Here is a 23219-nt window from a genome sequence, read left to right as displayed (position 1 = left end):
AGGTCTTCACTGTCGTGCACTAAAATCCCTCTCCCATCTATCTCCATCACCTGCTGTGAGTAAATGGATAGCTGGTCCACGTGCTTTCTCGTTTCCTTTTAGCGCCCGCTGGTACATCTCCTCCGCCTCAGCTAGCTTTCCCTGATCTGCGTAGAGGTTGCCTAAGTTGTTGACTGTGCGGAGTGTTGATGTGTGCTCAGCTCCAAGTGCCTTCTCCTTTCCTTTTAGCGCCCGCTGGTACATCTCCTCCGCCTCAGCCAGCTTTCCCTGATCCGAGCATAGGTTTCCTAGCATTTTAAGACTATCTAGATATGCAACCGTATCCAAATCATCGTTAACATCGGTGACATAGCTCTAGTATTGTAGTAATTGGATAACATGCGGTAAAATCCGGCGTTGTACGGTTGCAGAATCTCTTGCAATTTGTTCTGGAACTGCAAGGCCGATAGTAGTTATTGCTGTCTGTAAAAGGCCTTCATCTTTCCTCATGTCGATGGATGCTTGGATCCAATCATGGACCACTGCGTGCATTGAATATGTCTCGCTGTTGTCATTCCGTTCAATAAGTGAGTAACCCAAAAGAGTGTCGACGGTTGCCAAGAAGCTGATCTCAGTAGCTATGATTTGCTAGAGCTAGCCCGGAGCAGCGTTCTTCCATCTCGGCCATAGTAACAGCTGAAACCAAAGCTCTTAATTGTCAATGTAGCCCTACAATCGCAACAGTTTTGCGGCTCCTTCATCTCTAATCTTTATCTCATCAAACGAGATTTGCCATGTCGTTATAATTGTCCGTTCACTATAATCGTTCCGCTTCTTCATTTGCCCGTGGAGCTCTGCCTATGATTTGTTGTACAGTTCGAGATACTTTACGATTGTCGTCTTGAAGAAAGCATGTTAGAAGACTTGGATTTAACGAGTCTACCAATTGCCGAATCTGTGATGTCCGGCTCGAACATCGGATTCATTTTCAAATTCACGCAGAGGAATTTCACGGAACTGTCTTGCAGTTCTGCAGCTAGATGGAATCAAAGTGTGCAGTATGGTTTGCCCTGATTATGTAAATAGAGGAATTAATTAAGTAGGAAAGAGGCAAAAAGTGGCATCGTTAAATGTTTTTAATCTAATTTTCCCATTATGGTCCATATTCGTCCACGCATTCAGGAAAGTGACGCAAATGATTCTTCATTCTCTTTCGTCCCTAAGAATACCCCCTACTCCATGTCTGCCAGACGCCGTGTCCTTGCTACTCTGGCTTCAGTAGAGGATTGTGCTATGAGCCCTAGGAAGGCTTTGCACAGATTCATCTGACATTTGTCCACTGTTAAAGGATGTGTAGTCCCCGACTTTGATATCTTTCCCATAAACTTCTTCCCCTTTAGTTGAAACCATAGCAATCGCACAACCTTTTCCGATTTCGACATTTTCAAATCTAACTCCTCTATAGTTTTCAACCTTTGCGCCTTGTTTCTCCATTAATGCTTTTTGGCACGCTTGATTAGGCATTTGTTGGGACTGATCAAATATATAACCAAGCCACTGTACAGTTCGAGCCCAAACGCTGACTCTCTTAGCCGAGGCCCGATCTCCCCGCATCGAGGCAGTGACTAGGTGAACAGCCTCTTTCGTGTTTACGTCTTCAAAGACAACACGCTGAATTTGGGCTATTTGACTAGATACGAGAGCATCGTCTCTCCGCATTCGCTGCTGCTGGGTTGCGTTGTCAGCTGACATGCTTGCTCTGTTCGGGGAAGTATTATGTTAGAAGTTATTTAGTTTATGTTTCTGAGGAGATCAAGCCTGACGATCTTACGGTCTTACATACAGTACATTAGTCACCTTCAAAGCTTCTAAGGTCAAGATTTGTTCATTTCATTAAAGGACAAACTTCTACCAGATGTTGTCACATGCGGCACTACCCATATCATGACGTATGCTCACAATCTCAACTTTGGTAACCTCTAATCTCTTGCAGTAGGCTCCCTATGTCCATGCACCTAAGAGTGATCCATAGTATCATGTCAAGATGGAGAAAGCACTTCCCAACTTCACATCAGAGTATACGCCGTGGTCCATGTTGCAAGAACCCTACATTCAGTTTCTCTAGCACCTTGTTAGTAGCAAAATGCGTAGAGGTTGACAGAGCATCCACTTTATTATGTGAGAGTGTCTGTAGGGACTCGTCAGACATCTGACCAAGCCACTTGGAAGTTCGATTCCTAGTGGTGATATTCCTAGCTGTAATCGGATTTCCGGGCGTCGCAGTTGAGACAATGACAAGGTGGGCGCCTTCACCGGTGTTCAAATCTTCAAAAATAAGGCGTTGAGCTTCGTCCGTTTGCCCAGATACAGCCCGTTCTGCATCTTTATCTGTCTGTTGCATTCGCTCCTGCTGGGCTGCGTCGTTGGCTAACATAGTATGTTCTGAGGAGTATTGTCTTGGAGATTGGCGCTCTGTGTTTCCGATGGGATCAAGCCCAATGCTCCCTATATAACTCTCTATATTCCAGTGGGATACTTCTGAAATCAGCTTTGAACCTATCCCTATACAGTTGGACTTACGCTCGCAATGGCCTTTCACTGACGTTGGGTAATCTATATCTTGAACAACTATCATCGCAATTAGTGGTTGGTTCCTATAAGGCGCTTTTATTACTTCAAGATCTTCTAAGCACTTACACACGATAATTTGTTACCTTTAAAGGTTCCAAATTCAAAAGAGTTGTCACTTCATTTAAAGGGTCGGGTGTTGTCAAATGAGCGATTAAGGCGGCAATATCCATACTATGACGTATACATCCCAAGAGCTAGTCTCTTGTAGAGAGAATCTTATGGAGTCGAAAATCCCTAAGATGGATGTTATGTATAGGAACGAAGAGGTTCAGTTCACCTAAACTTGCCGATCCTAATGATCCCTAACAAGTGTGCAACTGAGAAGCCGATGTCCAATCAAGAAAAGGCACAAGTAGCCAAAGAACCTTGTAATAACATACAATTAAAGTAACCGAGGTGGAAACCTTAAACCCTAACGGTTGATTTTAGCGGTTAGCCTCATATATGGATAGACCGATTACCCCTGTTATCCACAGTTCGAAACAACTCGGCAAGAGGACGCCAGCTTAGCAAGTGACGCTTCCAAGTCTAGCTTGTTACAGCTCATCATATTTTCTCTTAGCAGAAGTTGCAGTGGAAAGCTGCGAGCTGCCGTCGCCAACCACCAGCCGCCATCCCTCCTTCCGCCAGAGAAGACAGCCGCAATCAGCCGCTCGGCATAGCGTCGACTGTGGCACACCCAGCATACAGCAAAGCATACTTGCTGACAGTGGAGTATTGCTATCCAAGCGGTTCAACCCAAGGATTCCAACATCGTGAAAGCCAATAGAGCGAATGGATTTCTTGTTGGTCTCGAAAAAATCCTTGATGACCTTTTCAGGAGCCACCACTCCACACATGTCAAGCTGATGCAGATCAAATGCGCAGCGAGACAGAAGCTCCAGTACACTGTCGTCAACCCCATGCAGGCGTAGGACCTTGATGTTCCCCAGCAGCTGTCTTAGAGATTCGGATAGTGGGCGTAGATTAGGTTGTTCCCATGAATGGTAGTATGGAAGCTCAAAGTGCAACAAGCTAACGGTATGAATGGCAACGCCTACGCTTCTGGCACTCTGAATGGCGCTCGATACGACTTGTAGATGGTGCTTGTAAAACTCTTCGTTTATGATCATGTCTGAGGTCAACAGGCAGTCGTCATCTTCCAGCACCTCACAGCAATGCGGGCATTGCGTAAAGGTAAATGATACCTGCACTGCATCTACTGCTAAATTGTCAAGAGGTTTGGCACTACGGGATCTGAAGAACGGCTCGGAAGCCCAACAGTGTCTGCGCCAGCCACCGCACAACGAACACGCCCAAACCGCCTCGATCAATCTCCAGCACCTAGTGCTACTTCATCACCTTGAGAATCATACCTACAAGACATTTGTTATGGATCCGAAATCGTGGAAGAGATGATAGTACTGTTGGATCTCGAAGTTTGAGTATTCGATCCGTCACACCTAGACTCAGAAGCTGATCAGGTGCAGCATCTCTTGGTATGCAAGCTATGTTTCTGGTCATGGCATTACATCTTAGGCGTTTTCAGCCACATGATAGCTGCCATAACATCATGGTATTGTTGCAATCCTCCCAAGCTCCCCCAAGCTTCTCCAAGCTTTTGCACAGCCTTTGATACCCCGTTAAGCAACGAACCTGAAACCAAAGATACTTTTTTGGCCTGTTCCAATTTCGTGGAAATCCGCACACCGGTTAACTAAGATACTTACATTGAGGATACCGAAAGGCTGACGATACTTTACCACGGCCTATCAGTGTAGAGGTAAACCCCCGACGACACGAAAACAAAGCATGCATCAGCTCAGACCTTCGTCGTCGTAGCAAAAGATGTATTGCAATCGCCGTTGCTCTCAAGCTGACCAACCTATCAATTTATAGGCGTCTCGTCATCGCCGTTACACCATACCAAAGCCCACATTACTATTGGCTAGTAGGATCAAAGTTGTAGATCTGAGCTTGGACGACCCGTTGAATGTCAGAATTCTGACATTCGCTAGCGCCATTTCTGACAATGCGGCTGTATTCTGACTTTCGGGATCGGGCTGTAGAGTGCCGATACCTCCGATGGGGAATGTCAAAGTAATGATTATGTGGCGGATGCGTGACCAGGGTTGTTACTTAGTAGAGGGCTATAGGGGTATGGAGTGTATGGTTTGGTGGCGGCGGTGGTGATGATGGTGGCGGTAGGGTGGTAGACGACAAATAGATGAGGATTGCGGGGCTGCGATGCCTCGGCCGAGCTGCCGCAGTATTGGAAATGATGGGGATTGCCCTTGATTGATAATACAGGATGGAGGGGGATTACGACATGGGAGTGCCTCATTGAGGAGGAAAAGAGCAACGCGTAACGGGCTACGCCCGAGTGCCTGAAGGGGAGGGGGGGAGGGGTATTTAGCTCTGGGCTTTATAAAGACCACGAAAACGCCCTTTGTAGATGCCACAGTTTTCTCTCTAATATACGAATCGATCCAACTTCCTATCCAGAAACAATACGGCTTCTCTCCGCAAGTCAATCTCTAGCAGCACCACAGTCTCCCTCTAACCCAACTCGCATTCTCACCCCGAAACACCCACCATGTCCGCCACCACCACCACCAAACCAACTATCCTCATAGTTCCCGGCTCCTTCTCGGCCGCCTCCCACTACGACACCCTCATCAATTCCTTACAAGCCCTCTCATACCCCGCTGTTGTTTCCGACCTCCCTTCGGCCAGCAGACTTCCCCCCGCCCCCGCTGCCTCAATGGCCGACGATGCAGCGCACTTCCATGGCATCGCCGAATCACTTGCGGATGAAGGCCGCGATATCGTGATCCTCACGCACTCGTACGGCGGAGTCCCTGGGACGGAAGCGGCCAAGGGGCTTGCAAAGGCGGACCGCGAGGCGGAAGGGAAGAAAGGGGGAGTTGTAAGGCTGGTGTACTTGACCTCGATCGTACCCCCTCTTGGGGGTTCGCTAATATCGACCATGGGGGAGGTGTCTGAGGCGATCACTATTAATGTTTGTGTCTCTGCGATTCTCATACTAATCCCCCTGCTAGCATCGTAGACTCCAACGGGCAAAGGAAAGAGTGCTAACTAGTATCGAACAGGGCGATTATATGACACTCGACCCGGCCGTCATCGGCCCCGCCACCTTTTCCGATCTGTCACCCGATCTTGCTCTCGAATGGGGAAAGAAGCTGACGACGCACTCGCTCCCCAGCTTCAGCGGCAAGATCACATATCCAGCGTACCGCCACATCCCCACGTCGTTCATCTTTTGCGAGCGCGACCTGATCATATCGCCGGATCTTCAGCGAGCGACGATCTCGTTTTTGGAGAGCGAGAGGGGAGGGGAGGGGAGCGTGAGCGTTGTCAAGCTTGACACTGGGCATTGTCCCAATGTGAGTGTGCCCGAGGAAACGGCGGCGGGGATCGCGAAGGCGATTGAAGGCGTTAGTGTGTGAGCTGACCACGCCATTGTCGGGCTCCGGTGCTGTCGCAGCCGTGTGTAGAACGAGGAAGAGGTGGAGCTGAGAGCAGGAATCGAGAGAGAAGGGGGGGAAGAATCAGTTAGCCACCGATCAATCCAATACTTCAAATAAACATCGTTAGCAAAACAACCAACCCCATTTCTCTTGAAACCTCTTCCCTATAGTCCAATCCGCACTATCCCACGCCTGGCCCCCTTCCCTAATTACAAAACTCTCCATGCAAAACAGATCCCCTATAAACGCCTCCTGGTCTAGTACTCTCAAACTTGCTGCTCCGACCCCTTCCTCCTCCCCCACCGTCATTAATATAAAATTATCCCGCATCCGCGGAAACGGAAATCGATCAATCCATCGCGCATGTGGCGTCGATAGTTGCAATGCCGTCGGCTGCAAATCGGGGGGCGCATCCGGGTAGGGCGGGGAGCATGAGGGAAGCGGGGAGGCGTAGGCGCAAGGGAGGGATAGGATAACGCCATTGGTGAAGAGCGCTGCGTAGACGGTGGTAGGGATGTCTTGATGAAGATCCAGCGCGGGATCAAGTGCTGAGTTGGGTGTTAAGGGGACCACGACGCGCGTAGAGGGTATGACTTGGCGCGCTGCCGCCCCGAGGGCGCTGCTCTCTTGTGTAGACGTATGGCAATTGGCACCGGTGGTCGGGGAGCTGGCGGCATGGTGCTGCACGGCGAGTCGTTGTCCTAGGTGTGTTAGCGCTAATCTGGCGGCTGGTATGGGGGATGTGACCCACGACGTGCACGCTGAGCTAGACGGTCCTGGATCTGTTTCCGCTTCCTAGGGTCGGTGACACTCTGCCAGCAATTCTCGGAGTCGTGGGTGCGGGGTCGTGGCATGGTGCGTGTTGTGGTTCTTTGTGAGTTGAGTTGGTCGGTGATGGGTGGGTGGCCTTGAGGGGTACTCTCGGCACAGTTGTCAATTACTCAGCTCTGACCCGAAGGATTTTAAGTTCTGACCTACCCCTCCACCACCAAAATGATACAAACCCCATACCTCCCACAGCTTAGTACACAACTTCGTACTTCTTACCAATTAAATAGTAATGATCACGTGGATGTTTAACTTGCAGGAGGATGCTTCATTACTAGATCCTTGCTTGTCTTCAATTATCCCTCGACTTCACCCTTGGTAAGTGATTCTTCCAAAAAATCATTCGAGTTTGCCAATAGCTTTTAGACACGGGGTCTATAATACGGGTTTAACAGACGATAACAGCCAGAAATGCTCGCTCACAAACCGCTTCTTGGGTTTTATAGACGAATGCTATGGGGCCTAAGTTTATTTGAGTTGTGTTCTGGGCTATTTTGCTGGCATTTATCTGGCAACTGGAGTGACTGCACAAACATACGGCTCCTTTGTTCGGGGCTTCGTAAAGTAGCAACAAATGGGAGCTGAAATCAGCATTCTTCTTGCTGTTGTCACCTACCTATTCTAGATTTAGCCTTGAATCCTGCGTATGCAACCTGCCCGAAGTGAGAAGCAGTGTATTGTCCCCTTGAACGCGCAATACAAAGAGTCAGATCGAGCAATTATTTCAAGTCTATAGTATGGATTAGGCGTTCAAATCAAGCTTTTTGGGTTTGGTATAGATTTCCGCGGCGATGCTTCGTTTCTCAAAGTCAACTACCTGCTGGGGTTGTTGTCACACAGATGATGATACGACAATCGCTTAGCTGACCCGCATATATAGGATGGAGACCGAGTCTAGGATGCCGAACCAAGTATCTGGAGTCTATCTATAAGACGCAGGAAAGTTCCCATGTTGATTCTTTTCCTAGCCAAGCAAGTAGTTCACTTGTCGCCTGGAACTTAGCCACAAGCAATATATTATCACAATGCATGCATCAGCGTACTTCGCCCTTCAAACCATAGCTACCCTAGGCACCCTCCCAGCTATCTTTGCCAAAAATGTAGTCCTTCCAATCCCTGGAGGACCCCTCCAACTGGGCACTGCTACCGCCGTACTGACTGATCACTCTCGCCCGAGCTGGGCAAACGACACCAGGCCCCGCGCCCTGCCCATATCAGTATTCTATCCTGTCGGCTACGCTCCCTGCTCCGGCGGATATCTCTCCGAATATGTCCCCCAAATCGTCTCCGACTTTGAAAACAAATATTTCGAGCTCTACGGCGTCCTAGCAAAAATTGACTATGCTGCTTTCAAGAGCCAGATGTATCACACATGCTCTGGAGGAAAGCATCACAACGAATATCCTCTCCTTATTTTCTCACCTGGATACGAGCGCACGAGGCTCTTGTACGGAGCTCTTGCCCAGGCAGTTGCTAAGGCTGGGTATGTGGTAGTTACAATCGATCATCCATATGATGCAGATATCATACAGTATCCAAATGGGGAAGTCATTACAACTGATCATGAAACCAATCTCACCGATGCAGAACTTGTGGAGATCCGGGTTGAGGACGTGTCTTTCGTCTTGAACCAGCTAAGCGACAAGAAGATTGCAAGAAAACTTGTGCCGTATGATATTGATACGTCAAAGGTTGGCATGTATGGGTAAGCATCCCCCAAACTCATAAACCACAGACTTGGAGGTTAATTGTCTACAGGCACTCTGCTGGAGGTGCAGCAGCAGCAAATGCCTTAATTTCTGAGCCTCGTCTCATCGGTGGCCTCAACCTTGACGGAGACGTCACCGAACCTGTCACCCTCGTAGGAAATGGCAAACCATTCCTCCAGTTTGACCACGGAACTCATACGCACTTTAACAGCGAGAGTCTAAGCCAGATGTGGCCACTGCTCCGTGGTTGGCACGAGGAGTTATCGTTTAATGGTACAACGCACTCGACGTTTGGTGATCTCGCGCTATTGGTTAATCTCTGGGGACAGGGGAATTCGGGGAATGAAAGTCAAGTTGTGAGCCATCTTGATGGGAAAAGGGTTACCGAAGTCCTACGGGTTGTTGTGACAGACTTTTTCAAGTTTTTGTTCACGGGGAAGGAGAGTAAGTTGCTTAAATGCCATAACGAGGGGTATCCGGAGATCACCTGTGCAATAACATGTACACCGAGCCCAGAGGTCGACTGTGTACCGGAATGAACACCTGGTATTACTTGCTAGAATTAGTATAGCACTCCAGGACTCTGATGCTATCATTGAAATCCGCTAATGTCATGCATAGATAGTTAACCATGATTACAATTGTACATTCGTGCCTACATATATATTTTGATTCACCATAAGGGAGAATGCCCCACCAGGAGACCTGTATTGCTTGTAAAGTCAGATGCTTGAAAGGGTATAAGTCGGTTCCTAAAAACACTCTCGAATAAACAATGACAGTCCTGACCTCCCCTAGCATTTCACCTCCATTCCACTTATGCCCTACAGAATATACCTAAACCCTCTATTATCCAACTCGGTGACATCCAGCATCCCTCTCTCAATAGCCTCCCTTTCTTCGTCATCACTCGCCGCACCCCGCTCCGCTTGTTCCTGGTCCCTTTTCTTATTGCTGGTATACATATATGCGTACAATAAGAAGACCATGGAGAGCTTAACACTGTACCCAACGAGCATCGCTATATAGGCGCTATGGTATCCGGCTAGGAAGGTGGATGTTAGTCGGTGATTAGGGGGGAAAGGGGGGAATAGAGAGACTTACGTTTTTCGGCGTCAATGAATGTCTGTGGGCCGATGATATTCCCAACACAATACCCAGTAAACAAAATAGCCCCCGTAAGCTGCTTCTTGGTATACCCAGCCACATTGCTACTCACCATTGTGAGACTAAGACTAAATCCCAAACTCTGAAAATAGCATAACCACAACGCAACCAGACGCCCCCATTTATTATCGCTTGGAAGTCCTACTAGTAGTCCAGCGCCGATGATGCAAATCGTGTTTGCCACAACCATTGTCGCACAGCGGGTGTTGGTCGGCCACCGAGTACAGATATATCCTCCAGTAATCAACGCCACAAATTGGATTGCTCCGCCGGGGATTTGAAGGTATTGTGTCCCGAGGGTATCAAAACCGAACGAGCCGACAACAATACTTGTGAAGGATGTAAGAGCGGAATTAGGGACCTGTGCGCCGACGGCCATAACAAACAGAATGTAAGTCTTCGGATCCTGGAATGTCTGGATGGCTTGGTGGCGAGAGAAATGGTGGTTCTTGACGCCCTGGCGGTTCGCAGCGACGCGGTTGACGGCAATAAGACGTTCACGTTCTGTGAGGAATTTTGCTGTGCTTGGTAGATCTGGCAGGACGAGGAGAGAAACAACGCCCCACACGATCGATATAGACCCGAAGATTAGGAACACGTACATCCACTTCTGCAGCCCACTCTTGATATGGCCGACTGCGTACCCGATCAGACCGCCAAACATGGTCGCCACGCCATTTGTGGAGTAGTATATTTCCAGGCGAAGCGGTTGCTCTGCAGATGTATACCAGATGCTCATCATGAGGACGAAGCCTGGGTTAACGGTTGCTTCAAGCGCACCAAGAAGGAAACGGTTTGTTGCCATGCCCGCAAAACTGCTGCAGGCGGGGGTGGTGATGAGGATTATGCCCCAGCATATTGTAGCAATGGATAGGAATTTCCCTATCGGGAGGCGTTGGAGGAGGTAGCCGGAGGGGAATTGGGAGAAGAGGTAGCCGAAGTAGAATATTGAGCCTTTTGATTTTGTAAGTTCAAAGCTGGGTGAGGAGAGGAGAGGGGGAAGTTACCAAGCCAGGCGTAGTCTTGTCCCTCTAAATGAGTTCCGTCTTTGAGGCCGTAGACACTAGCGAAGTTGATGGAGTTTTTGTCGAGGTATTGCAGCATGTATGTTATGACCAGGATTGGGACGATTCTGTAGTCGACTTTTCGAAGAACTCGTTTGGCTTCTGCGGGGTCGGTTTCGAGATCTCGCGAGGCTTTGTACAGTTCATAGTTGTCATCTCGATGTTTGGTTGCTGCTGATATTTCGTCAAGACTGTTTGAAGCTAGCTGAACTGGGCTTTGGACAACATGTTTCTCTGGGTCCGAGGAAGACATTTTAAAAATTAGTTCAGTAATGTAGATGCTAGCTTCTAGATTACATGTGCATGTAAATATATGATGCCTCTCAACCTCGAAACCACCCAGAAACCAGGAATTAAACCATAATAAATACCACAAAAAAGATAATAATTACAACATCCAACAATCCCTACCTATATGCTCCCTTACCCCGCACATTAAAATGATAACAGCGTTGGGGAATGTTATGCCGATATTACAGTTTGAAGTGATGTTGTGATTAAAGTCGTGATTGAAGTGGGGATTGTCGTGATAGGTGAGGTTCCCTAGGGATTTATGAAGGGATAGTAAGGGCTGGGCGTGGGGGTGACATTTTGTGAGAGCGGAATTAAGACTATCGACCTGTCAAGAAAATTTAAGATTGTCGGAAAGTAGCTTACAAGAAGCTTACAATTATCATTGTAAGCTGGTTGTCACCCAAACTGACAGCCACATGTAAGGCGCAATGTAAACCTTAATAGGTGGGTAATTCAGGACGCTTTGAGACACATGCGTCTAATGTGGCGTGGTGGTACGGAGTCTGATGGCGTGAAGCACATCCTTGCAGCCGTTGTTGTCGCCTTTTCAGGCGGAGAGATCTCGTATACTCTTCGAAAATGGTAGACCAAGCGCCTTTGAGAGACCATAGTACGCGGCTTCCTCTCTACTTCCATCCGTTGGCATGGGTGAGGATGATAGTGCCAAGGAGTTCTTAGTATCACTCATCCATGTGTATGGCAGGCAGAGCGGACGAGATGCCTGTCTCTTGCGTGTATGGTCATATGTAGAATATGTTGTATTATCGTGCGGTTTAAGAGCCTGGGCAATCGTCGTTTTTGAGACGTCCCCTGCCCCTTAGTGTGTTCCCGGGAAAATCCCAATAGTATATCTCCCCTAAAATTTCCCAATAACATCTCAGCCCTCCTTATCAAACGGATAGTAGTTACTCTTATCCAGTGATAATAACTGCCTGATTTCTTCACTTCCACTCTTCATCACACGATCTAAAACAGTACCGAATCCCGCCACCGTTGCATTTACGTCAGCTCCGTAACTCAATAAAATCCTGGCCACTTTTGGATCTTCCCTGGCCACAGCCATGTAGAGCGCGGTCGGAAACCCAGCCGGCGTCCAATCGACCTTGGCACCTTTCTTCAAGAGCAGCTCCATCGACACCGTATCTCCTTTGGCAGCAGAACTGTACAAAGGCGTCTGCCCTCCGGGAGGTTTTGAATTCGGGTCCGCACCGTGATCCAGAAGCAGTTTTACTGCATTCACATTACTATGATCGACGGCAACATTGAGTGAGTTACCAGTGCTTGCGTTGGCTCCAAATTCAAGTAGGACCTTGGCAGTTTCAAGATCCTCCCGGTGTATCGCCATATATAACGCACTAGGAAACCCAGGCGGCGACTCATCCAGGTTCGCACCCTTTTCTAAGAGTAGCCGCAGCAACACCACTTCTCCTCTACTAGCCACGAGAAACAGTGGCGACTGTCCAGTTAGAGGCTTTATGTTCACATCGGCACCGTTATCCAGTAAGAGGTGTACCATTTCAAGATTATCACGATAGATAGCTGAGCCGAGGGCAGTTTCGCCCATGGTAGGGGTCGCATTAATGTCGGCACCTTTGGAAATTAGGGCCTGTACGGTATTCATGTCGCCTTGTGCTGCAGCAAGATGGACACATGGCTGCCCAGTCCAGGGTCGGTAGTTCGGATCCGCCTCATAGTCGAGGAGCAGTTGGATCACAGTAGTATCGCGCCTCTGGATGGCATAGTATAAAGCGGAATGCCCTCCTGTATTGGCATAATTTGGATTTGCCCCATAGGCAAGAAGAAGCTTTAATACTGGAATGTCGCCACGGCCTGCAGCGTCAAATAGAGGAGAATTTCCAGTCCAGTTCTTGTGGTTGGGGTTGGCACCATACTTCAGCAGAGTTGCAAGTGTCCGCGCATTGCCCTGCGAGGCGACCAGGTGAGTGGTTGAAGGTTTCGTATCTACCTTTGCGCCATGTTGGATCAGTAGATTTACTACCGAAGGATGTCTGTTGGCTGCCGCGTCATACAAGGCGGACGAGTCAGGGTCAGCACCTTGCAGGAGAAGGCCCTCGACCACTTTAAAATCTCCTCTGGCAGCAGCTTTGGCAATAATCGTTCCTCCAAATATAGAACGCGAATTGAGATCTCCAAGCTTGGATGATAACGGGACGGAAGTTTTTGCAATCACCAACAGACCTCGGGGTTCGAAGAATCCAGAATTCCACTCTTTGACTACCTTGTGAATGTTTGACCGGCGCACGTAATCTTTCTCAGAGTCTCCGTCCTTTGGCCCTGTTGTAGAATTTGATAATCCTAGATTACCAAGGCCGTTGGCGTTTTTGCTGGATGGATAAAGTGGCTGTTTCTCATCTAACTCATATGATGTGCCCCCTTTCTGATTATTCCCAGCTAAGACATGGTCTGGAAAGAGATGGTTGCAAAAAGTGAACCAGTCCTGTTCATCAACGCCGCGCTCCGAGAACAGTGGGGGGAGTTCAATCTCGTCCCGGCTTGAGTCAGGTTCGAGTACTATTCGATGGGAAATGATCCTACTTGGAGGTGTCTGATCTGGAGGCCTTGAAGCAAAATGGGAATTTGCTCCTATCGATGATGCGCTCAAGTCATTGCTTTCTTGCGGAACCAAGCCTACTGAGTCCGCTAAAATTTGGCTTGACGTATCGTGAGGGTTGTGAACAGAATACGGTGGCGGTGGAAGTTGGTCGTCCATGCTCGAATGAGGTTATTTTTCTTGTGTGGAATTATTTCTTTGGATGGTAGCCTGAATCTTCTTCGACCTGGTAGGAGGAGATGAACAAAGCAGTTTGAATACGAAGACGTAGGTCTGAAGAGTCAGACTTCAAGTTATTAGGTGACTCCTCGCCCAATATTAAAATCTTTTTGATTTTGACGTGCAACGAAAGTGTGATATGAAAGACGACGACTGGTCTCCCAAGGTGACGTGGCCCATCCTCATCCAACTCTCTACTCGTTGGTTGTGCTGACAGGTCTGTTAATGCTGTACGTGCAGGGATTATCCAGCACCAGACCCACTTTTACCAGTGGCCAGTTAGAGCCATCTTACTACCTCCGCGATGAAGAACTTCACCAGGTGCGATACACGGCTGGTGACATAAAGCAGCGCCATACTCCACTGAATTCATCAGCCCAAACGCCACTACGAGATAGGCTCTCTATGGCAATAACTTGTCTCCTTCTGTTTCTAAGTATGGTTTCCTATAGCTTCCCAGCGCTACAGGAATACCAGTCGAATAGCCCACATCACCGTGGGCAGTCTCCAGCTTCTTTGTAATCTTCCCCACCAATCTTGCTATCCACCGATCGTTAACCACCCCACTCACTACTGCCTTCTTGAAGCCCTCTTTCGCAGACCTATTCAGAGCCTTCGTGAAGTCTTTTAGTCCTGACACCTCGTTGTCCATCCCAGTACGCTCACTTTCCATTTCAATTACTTTGGTAACCTTCACCAGCGCTGCAATGCAGTCGAGCAGCTCTTGATCAAAGACTGCAGGTAAGCGGACGCGCGCAGAAAGCTTAACGTTCGCCTCATCTCTGTGGGCTTGTTCGAGATCATATTCTCCCTGGACCCTTTTCGGCTTGCTACTTGCGTAATCGATGTTTGTTTTTAAGTCATACCTCTCTTTATTTGACGAAATAGGGGGTATAATATGCTCGTGATGTGGAAGTAAGAACGATGGAACGTTGAACGTAGCATCTGCACCTCCGAGTTGAATGACTCGATTCAGATTCGCCTCTCTTGGTAATGTGCGATAGGCCATGAGGTCCTTGAAATCTAGCTGACATATAATGTCATAGGACGACATAATAGGGACCTGAGCCAGCCCAGTGAAGCTGCCGAGTTCGACGGTGAAATTCGCGTCGGTGAGCCAGAGGGAAATGCGCTCTTTAAGATTTCTAATTTCGTTGTCATGTTCCCAATAGCCTTGGAATATCTCCTTTTCGAGCATCGCACTAATCCACCTCCCTGAAGCGGTTGCGGTGATGGACGAAATTGTGACAGGGTGAAAGTAACTTAAAATATTGAGAAGGGAACGTAAAAGCAAAGGAAGTCTATGCAGGAATCTCCTGGCGGGTGGCGGAAGACTGTTTTGTAGGGTTGTAACCTTAATAGACCTCCTCGGTGGATGGGGAACAGATGGCATTTGGTGAAGCTCTGAACAGATGGATGCTCGAAGAGCATTCGCGTCAATAATATCGCAACCCTTTTCAGTATACCTGTTGGACGTTGTGCTAAGTTTGTGGATATATGCCCGAGATTCCTGAACTGAGCTTGTCTCTCGGATAAATTGTAAGACTTTGCGGTAACGTTCCGCGGCTTCTTCATTGTCGAGAGGTAACTTTTCCATGGACTCGAAGCCAGATCCGATAGATGCATCGTCCGGCGCATGGTTGTTAGTCAAGTCCTTGGTCATCTTAGTTATAGAACGCCCTCTCCAGCCCCCACTTTGAGATGCAGCTCTAAGTAGAGGAGTATCCTCGACGAAAATAGCATTTCCCTGTGCATCATGCGTATTTCCCGGTATGCAGCCAAAAGTCATTTCATATTGACCACCTTTCACATTCGCAAAGCAGTCTCCGATGTCAATCCTCCTAAACAGCGAGACAGTAACCTTCTCTGTTTGGATTGCCAACTCCATATCGTCGGACAGCTTGATCCCAACCTCGACACCATGAACGGTAAAACTCAGGGTCGATAGTGAAAACGTGATGCCTCGCAAAACCATAAGTCCATCAACGTCCGTGTCGATCTCTAAAGCTGGAATATTGAAGAATGCGATCTTATCATCAATGAAATGTAGTTGCTTCAGCAAAAACCTCGATTTCTTCCTAACAAAATCTCCAACCACCTGGTACTGCAAAAGGCACGTGAGAAATATGCACTGGTAGCAAAGCAGAGCAAAGACCCAGTATAGAAGCCAAGACGTCGAGGCAATGGCGTAGATCAGATGCAATGTTGTAAACATCGGCCATAGACCGGTCAAAGGCAGGATGCGGTGGCCTCGAGAGTTTCCATGGAGAATAAAGAATTGAAGAACTGGGGCACCAGAAAGCAGCCATCGCCGCGGCCATTGCTGTAGAGCGACGAGCAATGCCGTTCCTGCAGCAAAGCGAAGTGGCGATAATAGTCCTAGCCCTGACTCCTCCATTGAGGCGGCTGGGGTTGAAGTTCTTTGCTGACTGCTCGATCCCAGGTCAGACAATTGTGGCTCTCCTATGGTGGTGGACTTCCTTTCAGGACATGACTGAAGAGGAAGATAGACATCAAGATACCATATAAATCTTCATTTTGAATTTTTGGTGGAGATTACCCTGACGATTGTGTGATGACGTAACGTAACACAAACCATCGCTGAAAGATGCTGTTTAGCAGCAAAAACACCACTACAAGACTAAAGTTGTAGAATAAAGTTTAAGAGTACTACATGTATGCATTAAGTAGGCTGCGTCATGGGGGACCGAACCCGTCGGACCGACCCCAGACCAGACCACGGGTCGGCTTGGGTCCATCACTCCAGATCGGACCGTGGTTTCCGTTGAGCTCTAAAAGTGCCAACAGTTTCTTGGCACACTGGAGCCACATAGCCTAAAAAGTACCTTTACACCTATTTTATATGTAAATATACTTATCATGTGACTTTTTCAATATAAAACGTACCTGTTATAAACATATAATAGCATAGTAAAGCAACTAAATGGATATAGAAGGTATATAGCCTCTATCCCTCTAACTTCTCATTCCCCCCTCATCTACGTTGCCTGTGTTGTTACTGGTATGGTCTCTAGCACATGTCTGAGTATATCAGAATTACGAAGATTACGAGCATATTTGTACTCGAGAATAAATATACTCGAGCACATGTCTACTCATACCGGACTCTGTAATGGAACGTCAAGCAATTTCGGTAGTCAAACTTTATTTATAGTTGATTGCCGTGAAATGACGATTTTGTGAGCTCGTTGTATGCATATTTATATTCGTCATGCATAACTCTTGCACAATTGACTCCGTATCAAAGAGTCAAGGCTTGGCACTCTCATATTCATACCACCCCACACAACGTACTCCTAGATTTCGTGTCAATTGTTCAATACGATAATCCAAGTATAGTTTGAATTACCCCGCAATTTCATCATGTCGCATCTGACTCCATAGCATAGTGTTTATTAAATGCGGCCCTCGGCGAGCCATTGCCACATGCATTTACCCCAAGTCCTATATTATATCACTTTCCCTGGACTGGCAACTCTGGTTTAACATCGCCATCATCATCATTATCATTTCAAATATTTTTATTCTATTGCTATTTGATACTCACCGATAACTGCAGAGACGAAAATGTCTAACACTGCTAAAGCGCTCCCTGTCAACGGCGAACTTCACGATTGCTGGGGATATAAGTTCCGCTGGACAGAACTTCACCAGACTGAAGATCAGCTCAAGCCGCTACTTTACACATATGACACCCTTGGCTCTGAAGTGTTAGAGCAGATACAAAAACACAAAACTGCCAGCGGCAAGGCCACGACCGGACCAGCTTCGAGGGATGATCTATTCACGACTGTCAAGGAACTGGCCTTGAGCGGAGAAGACGAAGTCATAAACAAGTTTTGGAAGGAGGTGAATACCATCCCAGACTGGGTTGATTGGGATCAAATTAAGCGTGGACAAGATGTAAAATCCATGAATCCTTTCTCTATGGGAACTTACTAACATATCTAAGGTCTTCTACAGATACGGAGAGGCTTTCCTCATCGGAGGAACGTTCTCAAGTTTGGTAGCAGGAATGGTGAGATACTCTATGGATGAATGAGTGTGGTCTCGAGAGATATGCTAACTAGCCAAGGGTGCTGCTCGAATTGCTGAAACCTTGGCAAGGACAGGAGGGTTCGCCCCCAAAGTTGGCCGAAAGCGAATGTAAGCAAGATCAACATCCATGTTCCCATATGATATTGGCTAATATCCTATCTAGGTTCGAAACCACCCAGCATCTGTTGAATGTCACAAAGACGTTAGAGTCTATCCAGCCAGGTGGCCAGGGATGGCTTGACTCCGTGCGTGTGCGCCTTCTCCACGCCTCTGTTCGCAGCAGGATTCTCGGCATGGCCAAGACTAGGCCGTCATACTACGATGTCGAAAGCTTTGGAGTCCCTATCAATGACCAGGATACGATAGCCACGATTGCAACATATTCATCTCAGGCCCTCTGGCTTGCACTGCCGTCGCAGGGGATCTACTTGAAACAACAGGAAATCGAAGACTACATCCAGCTATGGCGTCTTGTGGGTTACTATATGGGCACTCCAACTGATGTGTTCAAGACGGCAGTGACTTCCAAGGCCTATTTTGATAGTGTCCTGGAGGCGGATGTTAAGCCGACTGAGATCAGCAAGGTCCTTGCGAACAACATCATCACCTCACTGGCAGACCAGCCTCCGCACTACCCCTCCAAAGATTTTCTTCACGCTCAATCGCGCGTGTACAATGGAGAAGAGCTCTGCGATGCCCTGGCCATTCCCAAAGCCTCTTACCTTGGATATGTAAAGGCATATCTGCAGGTTGTTCTTCTCATGACCGTTGCGTACGTTTTTAGGTCCTTCTCATTCTTGGACAAGTGGAGAATTCAACACAACAGGAAGAGCTTTTGGGAGATGGTTATTACGGGTATTCACGGCCTTGGCGGTGAGACGAGTTTCAAAATGCAGTATGAGCCCGAGTTTGATGCGATTTCCAAGCTGGAGAAGGTGGGTCGGGGAGCAAGCGTTGCGACAAAGAATATCATAACGATGCTAGCAGTTGTGATTCCAATGGGGGCAGTTGGAGCTATGTATGCGTTTGCAAAGTAGCCAGTCAGTATATAGAGTTGTACATTGTTATATAGCTATTGATGTATTATTTTCGCTTTAAGTTGGTTGTAGATGCTTCCGTGATTTCAAGAATCCTACATCCGAGAAGCTCTGACCTTCGTGGACGCTCGACGAATCCACCGCCTTATATTCACAGAAGACCCCCTAGTGGTGCCCACCCATCCCCCGAATTAGGTGCCTCTTGATACTAAAATCATGTTCTTGAACACCTGCACCCGTCTTGGGGGGTCCGATGAACACCATGGGCCGGGCGTGTGTGTGTCAGCCCTCGTAGGGGGCTATCACCGGTTCGGTCACATTATCCCTCCACGAAGAACAAACTTGGTTCATTCATTGGATCATGTCAGGATCATGTCGGGATCAAAACATCACTCCAGTCGGGCTCGGTATTGTTCCGTGCCCCTTGTTCTTGCTCAAAGTGTCCTTGATCTAAGAATCCGCCGAGAACCCTTCCTGGGCCTGGGTTGTGTATTGGAATATAACCGATCATCTGCGGACACATTACAAAAAAGTCGGAATCCAACATCCAACTTCGGATATCTTCAAATTGTCTGCAGAAGGTGTCGGAAAATGCGTAGAGACCAGAGTGTGGATTCTTTGTAAAGGAGTCGCACAGGTCATATGGCCATTGGAACCGTATACTCTTAACGAAGATGGAAACGAACTTCACAACATCTGCACTTTTCATGCTTTTGTACGGAGACAGTATAAGGAGGTCTCGTAGATCTGGCCTATATGTTATTAATATATAAATTGGATTATATAGCAGTCTTGGGAGGAGGTCGTACCACACAAAATAATCAACCATGGTCGGATGTTGGATTAGGTTTTGAGTTGGCCTAATGGAACGTCAGCTAACATAAAACATGATTTACGATCAGTCTGTGCAAACCTCGGATGCATAAACGTTGGAAGTCGCTCAAGATTTTCGTTCGTGGGATCAACTACATGCTTCAGCCCGTATTGTTAGCAAGCCTAAATTCAATAAAAGGGGGATACATACTCGTAATTTTAGTCTCATAACTTGCAGGATAGCTAGCCTCTCGATAAGGCCACAGGAGATGAAAGCTTGCTGGTCTACCTTGCTAATCGACTCCCAGCCGTCGTCCAAGGAGTCCGTGTGCTTTACGGAATTCCAACCATTCAGAACTGCTCGAATGGCGATATCTGTATCTTCGTCCGGTTGAGTAGATAAAACGGTAAACAACTCAGCCTTGGAAAGTATATTATTTACAGATTCAGCTGTACTTTCGGTGGGCATCTCTGGGGCGGGAAATGGCCTTGGTACTGTGTGGAGAGTTTGAATAGGACTTTGTGCCTGTATCGGCGAATTCGGGTTTGGCAGCAACGGATCTATGGAGGATAGCACGGGGTTGATAGGCACCTGGTGCATTCCCTCCATTTCACTCAAGCCAATCTGATGCCACCAAGGTTCAGGTTGGCCCTCATGTGGTGGAAAAGAAGGCCTCATATCTGTTGCGGCGGTTCCGGTGTGAAGTGGTTGCTGGTGGAGACCAGGTTCCATGGATGCCTTGAAGGCGACACCTGGTGAACTGCCTGACCGTGCCCGAGTCTCATCGGGGTGCTCTATGCTTTTGCATAACCTGCCGATATTGGATATCACCGACATTAGTTGCTCATTCTGCCCACGGAGCTCTTGGCATTGCTCCATGAGTGCCCCCAGTCTGTCATTATCCTCCGTCTTCTGTAAAGACTCGACTAGCTTCTCTAAGTGGCGTATATGATTCTTCGTTCTCTCACGGCCTGCTCTCTGTGATTCCCGGTCTGCCATCCTCCTCTTCTCCAGATGGGCCGCCGACAAGTTCTGTCGCGAGGACCCAGCCCCTTCGGCCTTGCCACGTGACGACCGCGACGCCTTCTCCGACATAGTTGAGGCCTCCTGGGACAGAGGTACCCTGTGTGAATAGATGGTGATAACAACAGTAGTAGCGGCGATAGTTGGTAAGGTAGAGTTGATAGGGTCGAAATACAGATGGACGTTAGCGATTAGCGATGATGAAGATAGGCATAGACAAGCGGGATTCACGTGTCGCCAGAAACCTCCAGATCAATTGAAGCTGGGGTTGTGGGGATGGTTGAGATGAAGTGCGGGGGGAAGTGTGGGGGACAAGACGCAGCGATCCACCCGAACTAAGCTGTCCCGTTCCTCGGTTATCAACAACGAATCTAGAACCAGGTATTAATCACCCACATGTTTGGGCGGCCAAAACCTGCTCCGTATGATCATAATATCCATTCTTTGACAGCCAGTTTACAGTAATCGACAAGTGAAACACTCTAGATTGCTTTCCATAGCTATGGCCAAAATCCACTAGAAATTCGCCCGGCGAAAGCCGCTACTAGCCCCTACCCATCACCCGCTTACCCACTCGCAGGCGGCAACTGCCAAGTCGTCAACGACTCTTTATACACCTTCCCACTCCACGTCTCCCCTCCCTTGAACTTCACAGTAAGGAAAACCTCGTTTCCAAAATTATTCTGCACAACCACCGTTCTCGATCCATCTGGTTCCACAAACGACATCGCTTCAAACTTCTGTCCGCCGCCGTAGTCCGTACTTCCCGTCGTCGCTAGCGCCGTCGCGCCACGGGGCACGAAGCGCGAGAACTGCCCCATGAGGTAGTAGTCTAGAGTCTTGGAATACGTGCCTGCGCTGGTATCGACGACGACAAGTCCGCGGCAGGCACCGCAGCCGCCAGGGAGGTGAGGACCGTTGTTGGTGTCACTGCCGAGGGTCCATGCGATGGAACCAGATGCCCAGTTTTGCATCGGTCTGGAAGATTAGAGTTAGAGATGTAATAAAAGGAGGAGGCGGTTGGCTTACCCCATGACGAAGTCAATGGTGCTATACCAGGTGTTTGTAGGCGATGTCCAGCATTCGGTCTGATACTGGGCTACATTGGGGTTCTTCTCGTGGAACTGAGTCAGGACCCCCCAGTCATTGTTTTCGGCATAGCAATGCCAGGCAACCGTGTTGACGAAGGAGCCCGCGCCGTCGAGAACGGCCTGCGGGTACGCCGGCACATCTTGGATGATTAGTTATATGGCTGGCTCTGTTACGTAGGGTCGAATTTACCAGTGTTGTGATCATAGGCCCAGATCTCCGTCGTAAGCCCCGCGGATTTTAACGCCGGCCCAATGTTATTCTGGATAAGCGACGTCGATTCATCCGCCGCGACGTACATGGTAGGGTACCCAGCCTGGCTATTCAGTGGCTCGTTCTGGATCGTTATCGCATCGACATCAACGCCGCCAGATTTGAAGGCCTGGATATACTTTACAAAGTACTGTGCAAACTGACTAGCATACTTGTGATCGAGGTTGTTGTTCGTAGTCGTCCCATCCATGACACCGTTCAGCTTCATCCACCCTGGCGGGCTCCACACGGACCCGACGACTTTGATGGCCGAGTTTATGGATTTAAACTGGGAAAGCCAGGAGACCATGTCTTTACCTTCCGTCTTCAAATTGAAGTTGGCGAGGTCGGGATCTACCTCATCAGAGTAAGCATAGACATTCCCCGATAAGTCAGATGCGGCGATGGTGTGGCGGAATAGGCTGAAGGCGACGCCGTCGTCAGTGGAGGTGGTTAAGAGGTCAGCCAGCAATGCTGTTTTCTGCGACTCCGACAGGGCTGAGAAAGAAGAGACGGTGGCATCGGTTACAGCAGCTATGAGATGTTAGTAAATCCTAAAGGCCGGGACGAGTCTAGATAGGTTACCTCCAAAGCCAGTAATAGATTGCTTGTGTCCACTTGAAGTATCATCAACTTGGAGTTCCCAGGTCGAGCCGCTGCCTGGGTTTCCTGCGCCCTTAACTGGTGTCTCAAAAGATGAGAGCTTATAAACTCCATCTGACGATGTAGCCCAGGACGCTGGTGAGCTCACGCCCACAACACCAGTTGAAAAGACAAAAGTCAGTAGTTCAGCTACCAGAATCCCTTGATACTTCATCTTAACGCTATAATGATATAAAAGTAGCAGATGCTAGGAAGAATAAACTGAAAAAAGGGAATCATAACGACAGGAGAAACGCGGACTTATATAGCTCTTCCCAACAAAGTCTCAGGGGTAAAGCATCTCAGCTCAAGCCCCAGGTCCTCCACAGGAAACCAAACATATACCAGAGGGTATAGAAAAACAACTCAC

At 48.3% G+C, this 23219-nt stretch overlaps 11 protein-coding genes across 11 annotated transcripts; 3 read left to right on the top strand and 8 right to left on the bottom strand.

Annotated features, from left to right (window-relative positions):
- Positions 1 to 6: 6 nt before the first annotated feature.
- On the bottom strand, positions 7 to 489 carry VE01_09002 (uncharacterized protein; the record flags this gene model as incomplete). The annotated part of the gene is made up of 2 exons (XM_018278419.1): positions 7 to 354; positions 403 to 489. 2 exons carry the CDS (start codon positions 487 to 489, stop codon positions 7 to 9), a joined length of 435 nt encoding a protein of 144 aa, XP_018126776.1.
- Positions 490 to 2050: 1561 nt separating this feature from the next.
- On the bottom strand, positions 2051 to 3722 carry VE01_09001 (uncharacterized protein; the record flags this gene model as incomplete). Its single annotated transcript, XM_018278418.1, has 3 exons — positions 2051 to 2514; positions 2560 to 2607; positions 3311 to 3722. 3 exons carry the CDS (start codon positions 3720 to 3722, stop codon positions 2051 to 2053), a joined length of 924 nt encoding a protein of 307 aa, XP_018126779.1.
- Positions 3723 to 5035: 1313 nt separating this feature from the next.
- VE01_08999 (uncharacterized protein) lies at positions 5036 to 7054 on the bottom strand. The gene is made up of 2 exons (XM_018278416.2): positions 6832 to 7054; positions 5036 to 6781 (listed from the first exon to the last, which is right to left on the bottom strand). The coding sequence occupies exons 1-2, from the start codon at positions 6932 to 6934 to the stop codon at positions 6204 to 6206; spliced, it is 681 nt and encodes a 226-aa protein (XP_018126803.1). The 5' UTR covers positions 6935 to 7054; the 3' UTR covers positions 5036 to 6203.
- On the top strand, positions 5186 to 6059 carry VE01_09000 (uncharacterized protein; the record flags this gene model as incomplete). The annotated part of the gene is made up of 2 exons (XM_018278417.1): positions 5186 to 5611; positions 5703 to 6059. The coding sequence occupies 2 exons, from the start codon at positions 5186 to 5188 to the stop codon at positions 6057 to 6059; spliced, it is 783 nt and encodes a 260-aa protein (XP_018126778.1).
- Positions 7055 to 7834: 780 nt separating the features above from the next.
- VE01_08998 (uncharacterized protein) lies at positions 7835 to 9156 on the top strand (the record flags this gene model as incomplete). The annotated part of the gene is made up of 2 exons (XM_018278415.2): positions 7835 to 8613; positions 8667 to 9156. Exons 1-2 carry the CDS (start codon positions 7934 to 7936, stop codon positions 9154 to 9156), a joined length of 1170 nt encoding a protein of 389 aa, XP_018126804.1. The 5' UTR covers positions 7835 to 7933.
- Positions 9157 to 9338: 182 nt separating this feature from the next.
- Positions 9339 to 11101, bottom strand: VE01_08997 (uncharacterized protein; the record flags this gene model as incomplete). The annotated part of the gene is made up of 3 exons (XM_018278414.2): positions 9339 to 9662; positions 9722 to 10738; positions 10792 to 11101. The coding sequence occupies 3 exons, from the start codon at positions 11099 to 11101 to the stop codon at positions 9442 to 9444; spliced, it is 1548 nt and encodes a 515-aa protein (XP_018126808.1). The 3' UTR covers positions 9339 to 9441.
- A 32-nt stretch (positions 11102 to 11133) lies between these two features.
- On the bottom strand, positions 11134 to 14087 carry VE01_08996 (uncharacterized protein). Its single transcript, XM_018278413.2, has one exon. It carries the CDS (start codon positions 13871 to 13873, stop codon positions 12020 to 12022), a length of 1854 nt encoding a protein of 617 aa, XP_018126809.1. The 5' UTR covers positions 13874 to 14087; the 3' UTR covers positions 11134 to 12019.
- VE01_08995 (uncharacterized protein) lies at positions 14088 to 16649 on the bottom strand. The gene has a single exon (XM_018278412.2). The coding sequence runs from the start codon at positions 16329 to 16331 to the stop codon at positions 14337 to 14339; it is 1995 nt and encodes a 664-aa protein (XP_018126810.1). The 5' UTR covers positions 16332 to 16649; the 3' UTR covers positions 14088 to 14336.
- Positions 16650 to 17240: 591 nt separating this feature from the next.
- VE01_08994 (uncharacterized protein) lies at positions 17241 to 19039 on the top strand. The gene is made up of 5 exons (XM_018278411.2): positions 17241 to 17287; positions 17344 to 17857; positions 17907 to 17972; positions 18030 to 18100; positions 18156 to 19039. The coding sequence occupies exons 2-5, from the start codon at positions 17522 to 17524 to the stop codon at positions 19027 to 19029; spliced, it is 1347 nt and encodes a 448-aa protein (XP_018126846.1). The 5' UTR covers positions 17241 to 17287; positions 17344 to 17521; the 3' UTR covers positions 19030 to 19039.
- On the bottom strand, positions 19026 to 21214 carry VE01_08993 (uncharacterized protein). The gene is made up of 4 exons (XM_018278410.2): positions 20054 to 21214; positions 19943 to 20001; positions 19839 to 19889; positions 19026 to 19781 (listed from the first exon to the last, which is right to left on the bottom strand). The coding sequence occupies exons 1-4, from the start codon at positions 20936 to 20938 to the stop codon at positions 19400 to 19402; spliced, it is 1377 nt and encodes a 458-aa protein (XP_018126805.1). The 5' UTR covers positions 20939 to 21214; the 3' UTR covers positions 19026 to 19399.
- Positions 21215 to 21217: 3 nt separating this feature from the next.
- On the bottom strand, positions 21218 to 23188 carry VE01_08992 (uncharacterized protein). The gene is made up of 4 exons (XM_018278409.2): positions 22793 to 23188; positions 22148 to 22741; positions 21896 to 22097; positions 21218 to 21844 (listed from the first exon to the last, which is right to left on the bottom strand). The coding sequence occupies exons 1-4, from the start codon at positions 23022 to 23024 to the stop codon at positions 21433 to 21435; spliced, it is 1440 nt and encodes a 479-aa protein (XP_018126792.1). The 5' UTR covers positions 23025 to 23188; the 3' UTR covers positions 21218 to 21432.
- Positions 23189 to 23219: the final 31 nt, after the last annotated feature.

The sequence above is a fragment of the Pseudogymnoascus verrucosus genome (genome assembly GCF_001662655.1).
Source record: "Pseudogymnoascus verrucosus strain UAMH 10579 unplaced genomic scaffold scaffold_53, whole genome shotgun sequence".
In the NCBI taxonomy this organism is placed as follows: Eukaryota; Fungi; Ascomycota; class Leotiomycetes; order Thelebolales; family Thelebolaceae; genus Pseudogymnoascus; species Pseudogymnoascus verrucosus.
The sequence above is the reverse complement of the archived record's forward strand: the minus strand, read 5'-3'. Positions and strand labels throughout refer to the sequence as shown.